Raw genomic sequence first — 13,175 nt, forward strand, 5'->3', positions numbered from 1 at the left:
TTTGTCACTCTAAATTGCCTCAAAAGAAAATCCCTTGTCAAACATACCATGTTTCTCGTACGAAAATCCAAAAAGGATTTTCCAAAAAGATATATTCAGTGAACCATGGTTCGTGACTGGTGAGCTTGAAAAGAGATGAAGCGTTGAAGCGTCAAAGTTGATATTCCACCAAGCTCTCGACCCTTCTATCTCAATAATCCTGATCAAAATTCGAATGAACTACCCAACGAAACGATCACCGTTTTCTATAGAATCTCTTTAAGCATTCTTCATTAAGGAATCGTCAGATTTTACCCCATTACGTTCTTCCATCACAATCTTCGTAATGACGAAGAAAAATATAAAAGCTTTTAAAACCCGACAGCGCTGTCATTTTCTAAAAACGTCGTCTTTATACTCCTGATGACCACGAGCACATCCGACTACCAAATATAAAATGCATTGTGAGTGTGTCATCAGCATAATTTTCGTGAAAAGAGCAATTTTTCTTGATAACTATAATTTGTAACATAGATTAAAATCGCTGATTTGATCCCTCTGATATTGTTGTCTTATGAGAGTTTCGCCTGGTCTTAATTGGTTCTGTTGATTCTTATCGTTGTGAAAAGTCGATTCGCTATACATCTTTTGTATAGAGAACTATTATGTGATGTAAGAGTGTAATGTTGTAATATTTGTGATCCTTACTTTATTAATTTTGTCACTGAGCCGTTCTTTGGTTCGTTGAGCAGTTCATGTTCCCTACTTGTTTCGCTTGGTACTTTCATAATTTTCGCAATTACAATAAAAGATTTAATTTCTAATAAGTTAAAGATTTGATCCCTTGCTTTATGATGTACGAGAACCTTTGAACTAACAACTTTGAAGTGACAACTGAACGAGAAATGACAAGCTTTCATTTCAATCTATATTTAAGATATTTAATATTTAATCGGTTTTCGTGACACCGAATAAATAATAAATAATAAATTTGAAGGGAAAAAACAAGAGATTAAGAAAAAATTCTAAAAGAGACACAAATCAGTAGTATTATTTTATATTACTTTGCGAATTACTTTTCAAGCATAAAAATAGTTTGACGGTCACTTGTAGTTCCTTCCTTGCCATTTCATTTATTAAATTCGTTTAATTTCGTAAAGAAAATAGCCACTCGTGGCGAGTTTCGTGTCTAAAATAGAATTTTGTCATACAGGCTGGTTGGTAATTGATAGTACAAGCGGAAAATTGGTGATTCTACTCGAAAAAAGAAGTCGAAAATATAGAATAAAAATTTTTCGTTCGAGACTTTATTTTCGAGAAAATCGACTTTGAATTTTTGATCGGTATGCGTGCAACGCGTGCAACGCGTGCAACATATTGGAAGGGTTTATCAACATAACGTCAATCGAAACAAACAATCTACAATAAAATCCGTTATAACGAAACGTGATAAAGTGCACGCGTACCGAGCGAAAATTCAAAGTCGATTTTCTCGAAAACAAATGAAAAATTTGTATATTTTCGACTTCTTTTTTTTACCAGTTACCAACCACCCTGTATATCCAACAGCTCACTTTTTCTTTGTAAATATTATTAATAATTTTATCAATTTTTTATATTTCCATACTTCATACAAGTGACAATAAATCATAAAAGTTTCATAGAAATCATAAAGATTAGGGGATAAGTATACCACTATATTTTCATATATGTATATGTATATATATTCCAAAATTACATGATAGAATATGAATAATATTGAACAAAATATAATCAACTACAGTACCATGGAAATACAACAGATTACAATTTTCTACCTGTCACCGATTCATCGTCATCTCCTTTCATTCTTTTGACATATGTAAAAACAAATTAACCCGTCTGATATAACCATACCTCGCTCTTTGAATACAAAAATCTATTCAAATGAAATAAAGGGGAAGAAAATAAGAATAAATATAATTACTCAGGTATAATCTTCTCGAGGTATAATTATTCAGTTACAAATGATTCTTCGTTAACACACTACATACATACACTACTTCTTTTACACTACTTTTTACTACTTCGTTAACACACTACATACATACACTACTTCTTTTCCCGATGGCTGAAGCTAATCGTCGATGTTTATAAGGTACGAATTTTGTCAACGGCGCCATCGGAATTTTTATTGAGAAATTAAAATATTACAATTACTATCACTAAGCCCAGCATCCACAATACACTATGTTTTTCAAGTCTAGCTGAACCATTGACAATGACCACATCAGATCCCGACCAATACCCATTGTCAACCTCATCCAGGCATTGGAACTCGCAACAGCGGCGTCCAATGCGGAATTTCTTGCAGCTCTGTAATAAAAAGAAATCGATTAATTGTACGGATCAATCGTCACTAGACTACTCGAAAATCCAGGTCATTCAAAGAATGAAAGAAAAAAGAATTGCTCCAATTCAACCATTGCTTTTGCAAAACTAGTATTTGAGAACCATTGGTCAAATATATTATAACACTAAACGTACATTTCGGGAAGAATAATTTGTGCTATGAAACAAAATTTCATCAGCAGTTTCAACTTAAATATAGATCCGACGATTATTTACGAACAAATAGTATAAATCTTTTAGCAATATGAAATTCGCAATATTTATTCAAATATTTATATTTATAGTACGCCATTAGCAAAGAAGACATGTTTGCGTGCGTTATCGATTTTACGCTTTTGCCACGCAAACATGGAAATTGCGATTCAAAATTGAATTTGCACTGAAAACGGTTGACGTTACGACACCAATAACATATTTCAAAAACATTGATGATATCATACGGAATCAGAGAGATTCTATGAGAAGTTAAACGCATAATCATCCTATTGTAAATAACAGGAACAGAAAGTACACAAGGAATAATACAGAATCATCCTATCCTATTCTACAGGATTGCTTTGATTCGAGCTCAAACATAGGCAAATCTGAAAGAATTTTTCGCAGAATTTCCTTCCCCTTTGAATTGGGTTTTATACAGAACGACTTTAACCTTTTCAAGGAAATACCTATAGAGTGTGACGATCTATGATTTTAAATAGAGAGGTATATCTGAAAAGAGGTGGATGTAAAACGTAGCATATAAAACGTAGATCAAATCTTTATTCAAGGATTTTTTCTCTTCGCAGAGAATCAGGTTTTCAAGAACGATCGAATATGTATGCACTCGATTTACACGTGAAGTTGTCATTAAAAATATTGTTGCGTTTAAAAAGATAAATATTGATTTAAATTTAACGAAATTGTTAGTCCAATTGTTTTAAGCTTAAACATATGTAGGTGTCACATTTATATATTGAAAATCTGGGTGCGGCATTAATTAACAAATCTAGTCACGCGCACACGTACTTTAAAACCATGCTTGAAAATCGATATTCCCTGAAACAATGCATCGTTCTGCGCTTCCAATCTATTTTCGCACGAAGAATCAGTCCATTCATCGTTGTCGTCACCATCGCTACTGTAATCTATATTACTCGAATAAATACTATATCTTGATTGGAAAATCGCATATTTTAACGAACTTTCTGTGTGTGCTTTTTTTTTTTTTTTTTTATGATTTTAATTGGCAATTTCCGAAATTGAACTATAGCTTGAGAATAAACCGATAATATTTGAGAGTATATATACATACATACATCATGTTTTTGATGGGTTTTGTAGTAAAATAATTGTAGAAAAAGCAAACTTTACAGCAAACAAAAGAAAAAATTACCATATTCGAGTAATAAATTATAGAAAATTACCAATGTAAATTAAAACTTAAAAAGAAGAATCTATTACACGTAATAAAGAGAAGGACTTGTTCACGAACGGCAATTCAACAAATACAGTCGTTGCAGAAACATAGTTTTACAAGGGAGAAGAATCTCTCTAGGAACTCGACGATGTCACGTCAAGCGAAAATTCAATAAACTGATTACTAACCGTATTACCAGCGGCAATCGTGTTACGGCAATTCGTAAATAAGTTAGTCGTCTATTTGGAGAAACGTCGCTGGCAATATCGTCACATTTTAATTACGTCAGCGCTATCAATTGGTCTTGGAAGAAAGTTTTCCATTGTGTACTTTTGCCCACGGCGTCGTTCCAACAAATGAATCCGAGTTTTGAATCGCTTTCTCTTATATCACGAATTTGTAACGGTGTTTCTTCAAACTTTAAACGATTGTAATGAATGCCTTTGCGTACAAAGACTGATACCTGGTTTGACTAGAAGCTTCAGCTAATTAGTGCCCCAGTTAATTTGGATGTTCACTACCACGCCACTTAAGAAGTGGCTTCGTGTCCGAGCGGATTTCCCCCAGGTAAAAAAAAAAAAAAGAAAAAGAGAAAGGGGGAAAAAAAGAGAAAGAGAAAGAAAAAAAAAGAAATAGAAAAAGGAAAAAAAAAGAAAAAGAGAAAGAAAAAGAAAAAGAAAGAGAAAAAGAAAAAAAATAGTTAATTTGGATGTTATAAAATGTTATATAACTTATCTAGAAGAACTTATCTTCTACTTGGTAGTCGCATAAGAGAAGACCGAGCCATTGAATCGCTCAAATAGATCAGCTGATTCGCTTAACGTATTTTTACTTCCGATGACGTAAACAAGAGCAGAAAGTACACAAGTAATAATACAGAAATGTCAAATGTACAGAGGAATAGATTTCGTTAAATCATTAGCACGTAACATTTCCTTATAATTCTATTTGTGTATAGCAAAATAGCTTGTGTGCTTTCATGAATTATAATTGATATTTAGAAGCTTTCATGTAGGTAGATATATAACTCGTGTTAATTAGTAATTTAACAATACATCATGACAACATATCATTTTCGTTTCTTCGTTTATCTCGTTATGCGCGTAAACGAATGTGTAAATAAAGACATATAATCAACGATAACATGTAGTGGCAAGCATGATAATTATCGACAAAGGAGAATATTGGTGAAATGATTGTGGTGATTTCACTCGGTGTATCGGTAAATAAACTTTGATAGACATTGCCGGTGAATTCGCTGCCGGTGAAATCGTGTCGATGAAATAATTGTCAGTGATTTAAAGATAACCCAATTTATTGATCTCCCCTTCATACAGTTGTACGTCTCTCTATAAAACATTTAGCTTAGTCACACTAAACTGGACTGGACTGGACTGCAAGTAAGAAGATTGAAATGCAAAATTCACGTGTGAGATGGAAAGTTCGATAAGGCGATTATGTATATTAACCCGAAAGAAAGCTCATGGCTTTGCAACGCGTTACACGCAACACGGAATTTCCCTCGCTGAAATAATCCTATTACAACGATACGATTTTCCTTAACAGATCTCGCAATGTAATTCTCCCTCTACAACTTTTTATTAGGTTTGAAACACGAGAGTTTCGAAGCTCTGCAAAGTCTCGCGAATCTAGAAGTCGAGTTTCAACGTATTTTCGCTTCTTATTTTATAGCTGTTAATAGTTATTATCTCACTCTGCACGTACATCAAACGAGTACTTATGTAAATCCAAAGGAAACGGAAACAACCGAGAATAATTGAGGATAATTCGAATACGTACCAGGCGGCAATACAATTTCTCGCGATTAGTAAAATGTTTCGCAAAAAAAAAAAAAAGGAAAATTGTATCGGAGAAATAGGGGAAAAACGGTGGCGTACATCAAGCAATCTTTATGGCTGTAATACATTTATTATTCATTTATGTTCATTTTCTATCGCGTAACAGACGTTGAAATAACTGGCAGAACGAGCATATAAATCTTGTATCGCCCGACCTGACTTCTCCCGATGGAAAAATATTCAACAGCCTGGGATCGTGCATCGCTAATTACTCCGTTCTACTTTTCGAACGCGTTTCCATCCATACAGAAAAGCAAGAAGGCAAACCCTATCGCACAGTCATGAAGAGATGCAAAAGCAAGAAATCAAGCAACGACATGCCGATCGACATGGTGGAAGCAGTCCTACAGAGGCTATTCACCATGGGACACGGACCCTCCCATTACGAGGGCCGCGAAGAGGCAGAGACCGAAGAAGAAGAAGGCATCAGCTTCAGCGTCGTCATCGGCGAAGGCGATGTCGTCGATGCCGCCGGAAGAATGAACACCAAGAAGGCTGCAGGAGTCGATGGAAGACTCCTGGACTGCTGGAAGCAGGAGCTGGAAGCAAGCTGGAACCAGACTGCTGGAAGACGGCCAGAGTAATACTGCTAAGGAAGCCGGGAAAGGATCGCGTACCGGCCGATAAGCATACTCCCAGCCATGAGCAAGATCTGGGAAAAATGCTTTAAGAAGATCATCGAGAGATGCATCGGAACGGACCCGTTCCATCGGAGGCAGTATGGGTTCAGAAAGAAGAATTAGCTTAGCGAATACCGATAAGAACAGGAAGAAGCTGAAACGGGCACAACGAACGGCCCTGTGCATAACAACGACGGCATAGCGTACCGTCTCCCACGCGGCACTTTGCACGTTGACCGGGAATCTCCCGATCTACATAAAGATAAAGATGCTCGGAGAGACTTACGAGAGGAACAAGATCCATAAGACCAGGATCGGCGCGGATGACGGCAACGAGCTGAAGGAGGAACTGGAGGCGCAAGGAAATTAATACCGAGTGCGCTGCTATTTACCAAAAAGAAGATGGACATCGATCATCACACCATGCAGCTGTTAACCGGGCATGGGAGTGTGGCGGCACTCGACAAGCCAAATACCACCACTCGACACTAACTAGTGTCGGACGACGGCAGCGACATCTACAGCGGACCAGGCCCAACTACTACAACTATCACGCACGTCCAATAAATATATAACGCACACACGGCCACCTCTACAGGAGTTTTGGTGTCTATAGAAAGAGGATTGGCAAGAGCAGCGACAGCAACTGTCTCGACTGTGGAGACCCTAACGACGATGCAGAGCACGCCCTCTTCACGTGCCCGAAGTGAACGGACAGAAGGATTGAGCTGGAGAACGCTCTTGGCGAGAAGATAGACGTGGACAATCTGATCGCCACGGTGACCGCCAAGAACGAGAGCTGGGATAAATTCAGGCAATTTCGCAAGACCGTCATGTCTCACAGGAGGGTGACAACGAAGGCCTTGAAGGAGGCAAGGAGGAGAACGAGAGCAACAACAACTACTCGGAGCAGTGAAGGCAGAGATACAAGACAACAAAGAACCACAGAAGGAGATCAGCCCAGTATTCCGAACTAGCTGAGAAGATGACGAGAGCAATACAGAATATACAGAATAACTGCCCGAAGAAGAAGATACAACGGGGCATGAAAGGACAACCTGATGACTGCCGACAGGTTTTACCGGGGTTGTCTGTCCTCAAAGCAAAGGAAAAAGGAGGAGGGGTTTTTAGTGGGTATGGCAACAACATCCGCCCGAGTCCCACATAACCCAGTGATCCGCATCACTGGGTATGCGTAACAGCATTTTCCCCTCCTCACGCAAAAAAAAAAAAAAAAAAAAAAAAGAAGCTATACACTCTATCAATTTTAAGTTGATAATTTCGTTATTATATAATTTTTCTTAGTCTAAACTGAATCCAGGAAGAAGAACTTTCATCCAATTACATACTTCATTAATTCATGAATTATATTCGTTACCGTACGTACAAAAAGAAAGTTGACTGATATAAAAATTCAAAGGATAGAACTTCTAAGCTCGCGATTGGAAACAGATTCAGTTCAATGGTTTAATTCGCCATTTAATTGAATTCTCTGGCAATTTCAGCGAACTGTGGGCTTTAAAAGTGTCCCGCATTCAAACGCAAGACTTCTCCTCCACCTTTCCCTTTCATTCAATTCCAACCTCAAGTAATTGACCTATTAATTCGACGATATATTTACATGCTCGCAAGGGATTCAAACAACTTCGTTTAACTGCGTTAAATTCGCAATTATAACCAACACGAATGTCTCAATCAATGTGCAGCTCGAAACAAATAAAAGATAATTAACTATTCAATATAACGATTGATATGTTTGATGAAGAAAAATTTATGAATTTTTAAAAACATCTCCTAGTACATTTAGCATTTTTATGATAAAAACTTAGAAACACACAGGCACACATATACTATTCCATGAAATGATTTACACAGCTATGAGTCTAATCCTATGATATTATAAAGGGATGAACGAACTTTTCCTAATAAATATAACTTTATACAAAATCTTGTTTAAAAAAGTTAGTTTTTTATTCTCATTAAATTAATTTAATATCAGAATATATAATTTTAGTCGTTATCAAAATTTTATGTCAAATGCGTTCATAGATACATATATAAATAAATGTCTAATCCTATGTATTTATTTCAACTGAAATCTTAAATTAAATATTTATTAACAATATTCTGACGAATATGCAATGAAAGATAAAAACAACTTTATTTTTCTTATAGAATGTCTCATGCTTCTTACTCATTTTATGTTTCTCGTTGTCAATGCGTAACTACTTATCAGCCGCATGAATGCTAAGTTTTACTACTGAGAAACGAAGAGACATATAGATGCAAATATACGCTACCTCGCGTGAAAAAACATCAGATACATTAACCAGAAGGAATATCCGATACATATAAAATTCATAGCGTAGTTATTTATACATACGGAATAATTCTTTCTGTATGAAATATTCTTTCTTCTGAATTCTTATTATAAATGTATGTCCATTTCCTACCTTAAAATGTCTCTCCTTTGAAAAACTCCATTTAAATATAACGATTAACAAAATATTACCAATAAAAATATTAAAACGAGATGCTGAAAGAACCTTTTAATGAAGTACAAATGATTATTTCAACTTTAATTCTGTTAAATTTGAATTGAATCATTTATAAACCGAACTGATGTATAAAATTTTATTGCGTAAAAATCGTGAAGCTGAAAATTAGGAACGAATAACGAATGAGTAACCTAGTTTCATTAAAAGGTACGTGTACGCCGATCCGCGTAACAACTTCGACACTCCAATTATTATAAAGCATGTATCCTTCAGAGATTTTTTGCGCGAACGCAAGATACCTTTTACACGTGCAACGGAATAAGTGGAACCTGATTTTCAATATTTCTTCTTGTAGAACTTGTAACAACGTAACTGTTTCACGAATATTTTCCCTGACACTTTTACAACGATGCGTAGAAATCTCCTTTTCTAATTAATAATTTCAGCATTTCTCTGAACAGTTTCGTTGCGATTAAAAAATATACAAAGCTTACGACGTGCTTGTTTAAAAATATTTATATGGAACAAGATTTCGAATTTGTCACATCAATCGCGATCTCAGCAGGTGTAAATTAATTCGTTCTAATGAACGAATAAATTAAACGGCTCGTGACAAAAATTATCCCTGTCCATGTTTGTCTTTCTAAAACTAATTCAAGGCGAGTTAAATGAATCGCTGTGTACCCTATTCGCGCAGCATGTGTTTTAAACGACCAGCATGCAAGCGTTAACGGTGTACTTTAGTTTCTCATGGTTGTGTTAAGCTGGTTGCTCTTAGAATGAGCATATACTTACAAAAGGAGGTGAACAGAACATAGCCTGGCACCATTTTGGCTCCATATGATAGCAGACGCAGAGGTTGCAAACCGATGGTCCCGGCACATACGTCATTCCATGCGAGACAGCTTTTCCTTCGAAATCAGTACAATCTTCTCCTAAAGCCACTGAAAACGATTACCAGCGTCAATATCTTTGCCACTCGACAATCGTACGCGCAGTTACGCTAACCGTTTTAACGCCACGCAGCGTGATCGCTCTATTCGCGTACCGTGGTAAATTGTGCCACGATGTATGGTCACGATCATTAATTCGCAACGCGCTCAAGCGTGCTCGTCGCGAGTCATATCAGAGTTTCCTCTCGTAATTACTTGTTTTTCAAATAATCATAAACCAAATAAAAAAAAAAAAAAAACCAATATAAAAAATTACCTCTTGAATCGGAAAACCAAATCCTGCATTATAGAATGTTATCACGCAAACGTTTGTTGTAACGCTTCCAGTATAACCGATGAAATGAAGCGCGAGCACGTCGAACGGTATATTTCGATGAAAAAAACAGGATGAAAAAGGGCAGCGCGATCGCGTCGATCGGTACTCCTGGCAAATAAATAAACGAAGCGCTATCGCGCTGCATAGCACAAACCGATACGGAGTCTTGAAACATCCGACACTAAAACGGTTAATAACATTACGAAAACGACCGTACCAGGAAATTTTTGTTCAACGGATCCGCATTGCGGCTATCACGATGCTTCTTCGTTGCATCGATGCTTCATCGATGAGATTAAAGCACCGTTGAAATAGATTATTCGATTTCTTACATGGGGAAAAAGTTTTTATATCGTGTTTGCTGTTTTACTTCGCAAGTGTGCTTCACAGTATACGTTAGAACTCCAAGTCGAGCTATCCGAGTTAAAGTCTCTTGAAACTTGAAACGGCACTTAAAGGATATAGGTATAATAGAAGGTTCGTTTAAAATTCAAAAGTGTATATACGTACATATACATTTGAATAAAAATAGCGGATAATCTCAAGTAAAAAAGTAGGTTCGTGTTAGTAAAATGGTTTCAAAATACTTGTCAAAAGTCAAACGACTTGACTAATTAAGAATGGATGTAAGAGATTGAAAGCAAAGGGCATCTAAAAGTATCAATTAAGTAACAAACTCACGGTGACAAAGAGGTTTTCACTCGCTCGAATTCAAATAAATCGGTTAATTTGAGCGAAACTTTAGGTGCACGAGAAGCGACACGCGTCCTCAAGGACTACGAAGGTTCTACTCGAACGAATGAAAACTTTTCTCTGGCCCGGTGTGTATACACAAGACGTGCGAATTTAAAGTGCAGATTGTATTAACTGAAATAATTGGTTGGTTTGATCAAATTAATCGTTTTAAGCTGAAATGACGAAGGTCATCCAAGTAATTGATGTCCACTGTAATTATTTGTTAATCGCGCGTGGAATCGGAACGATTCGACCTCGTTCCAACGCGAATCGTTACTAAGGCAGAGACGGCAATTAATAATTGTCGCGTCATTTGTTCGATCGTGTTCACAAATTCAAATACGGCTGAGTGGCGGAAACCATTTATAACACGTCCCGTACCGCGTAGGTCGTATACATATCTCAGGATGAATTTTTCGTACTTCGCCGCATATATTCTCCATGTTAGACATACCATAAAATATTTCGTGCAATCCCGTATTCCTGTCTAATGTCAGGAATTCTCTTTCCATAGGTCTGCGTTTTCCATATTATCTATTTTGCTTATCAGTAAACATTCTTACAATTTGTGATTAATACTGTACGTACAAGAACGTTAAGTTTTTGACGTTATAATATTTCACATGAAATAATAATGGCTGTATATCGACTAACTTATTAATTAATTAAATTCGTGTATATCAAGTTTCCTATCATTTAATACTTTCGTGTAACCACAGGGATTTGATACTATGAAATGAAATATAAAACTTGGTAAAAAAAACGCGCTTCGTTAGGAAATGAGGGTAATGATGCAAATATTTTTTGTAGCCATTATATAGAATTTCGATGGTATAATTAATCAGTATCAACTTACCAGCCCCTAACGGGAAGATAGTGATGAAAATAGCCTGCACACAGATGATCATTGCAGGTATTGTCGCAGACAAGTCCTTCATGATTGTGAAGGATCAAGAAATTTGTCGCTGTAGTAAATGGAAAATCAGGTGTTTTAATGTCAGTAGTGCGGGCACTGGAATGCGTAGACCAGAAATATCTGCGACAAAAATCAGAATACATTTGTTTTCACATGATTAGATCAATTTTGTGTAAGACTAAGCTGATTGAACCTAACACGGGATAATTGTCCAACTTACGACCTTAACAAGCCCGCTTGATTCCCTATAAGTGCTTGAAATTGATGCTTGTATTCTTTCCAGATTAACAAGCTTTGCCCCCCCCCCCTCCCTCTCTATTTCCTTAGATCGAGTTAGACTGCCACAACATATTATCTTTCTTCTTTTCTTTTCTTTTCTTTCGATCTTTTAAAGTCTTAAATCGCTGGTTATTATAGTGTATACATTCGATTACTCTGTAAGTCGTAAGTACATGTTTTACGTTATTTTTCATTTTCCAGCTAAATTCCACAAAAACAAGAAATATACTTCCAACGTGTTTTCACGTGTCTCTAGCAAAGATCTCAAAAACAAGTTGCGGCGCAATTTAAAACGACAAATAGCACTGTGTGTCTCGTTGTGGCAACGCACGCTTCGTCAGCTTTTTAAAAGCGCTCTCTGTCTGCTTTTTTCTCTCTTCACCGCCTATTCGTTTTTTCTTAACGAGTGAAACCGTTTTTACGAGGACGGGAGCACAGAAATGACGTACTGGCAATTCTGTTTCGTGATGACACAAGCAGCCCGGTTTCAGTGAATTAAACCTGGCCCCAAGCTTCCAATTATCTCTCCCTTCCTTTCCTTTATTTTTCCCTTCTATATCGAGTTTGAGGTTTTCTAAATTTCCATTACAATCAACTATGGCTTTTCTTTATTTTATATGTTAGCCGATGATTCATGGCAAAAGCGTCGGCTGTAAAAATATTTGGAGTTGCAACAGCAACAAGTGTGTTTTCTCAAACAGAAAATATTGGAAGCGTACTCGTTGGCAAAACAGTTCACGGATAGTTCGTCCTCTGCTTGTTATTTGTTTCAATACCGTTAGCAAATAAATTCATGAAACATAGTGGTATCGCATAAATTGAAAATAAAAGCTTTGCGTATACTTGGGAGTTGAACTTTGGCTATTATACGTATGTTATATATATAGAAGATTGCTTAGAATTTGGAGCTTAATAACATATCTCAAAATCATTGACATTAAAAAAGGTGAACCTTACTTACCAAATTTCCTTCCGTCAAATGATACATAAAATGATACATAAAAATTGAAAAAAATAATATACATAGTTTTGACTTTCTTCCGCATTATAATTTGAATCACTCGATTTATTCGACTAAAGATAATCAAGCAATAACCTCACTTTACACGTATTCTCATCACGTGAAATAGATCACATCAGGGATTTTCAAAAGTCGATGGAATATTAATAGCGATTAATTATTTATGGATGTATTCTGCACGGTTAAAGCAATCGCCTAGTGAATTATCGAGT

At 36.3% G+C, this 13,175-nt stretch overlaps 1 protein-coding gene across 1 annotated transcript; it reads right to left on the reverse strand.

Moving 5' to 3' along the window:
- Positions 1-1,732: 1,732 nt before the first annotated feature.
- Positions 1,733-12,836, reverse strand: LOC126928440 (integral membrane protein DGCR2/IDD-like). The gene is made up of 3 exons (XM_050744167.1): positions 11,604-12,836; positions 9,539-9,687; positions 1,733-2,334 (listed from the first exon to the last, which is right to left on the reverse strand). Exons 1-3 carry the CDS (start codon positions 11,683-11,685, stop codon positions 2,161-2,163), a joined length of 405 nt encoding a protein of 134 aa, XP_050600124.1. The 5' UTR covers positions 11,686-12,836; the 3' UTR covers positions 1,733-2,160.
- Positions 12,837-13,175: the final 339 nt, after the last annotated feature.

This window comes from Bombus affinis, unplaced genomic scaffold (genome assembly GCF_024516045.1).
Source record: "Bombus affinis isolate iyBomAffi1 unplaced genomic scaffold, iyBomAffi1.2 ctg00000954.1, whole genome shotgun sequence".
Taxonomy (NCBI): domain Eukaryota; kingdom Metazoa; phylum Arthropoda; class Insecta; order Hymenoptera; family Apidae; genus Bombus; species Bombus affinis.

Bases quoted from the DNA above. Each gene is read 5' to 3' on its own strand.
- LOC126928440 (XM_050744167.1), bottom strand. From the start codon at position 11,685: ATGAAGGACTTGTCTGCGACAATACCTGCAATGATCATCTGTGTGCAG. The intron at 9,688-11,603 runs GTAAGTTGATAC...AATCGTTTTCAG, and splicing joins TATCTTCCCGTTAGGGGCTG to TGGCTTTAGGAGAAGATTGT. The intron at 2,335-9,538 runs GTAAGTATATGC...TTTTTATTACAG, and splicing joins TGTTCTGTTCACCTCCTTTT to AGCTGCAAGAAATTCCGCAT.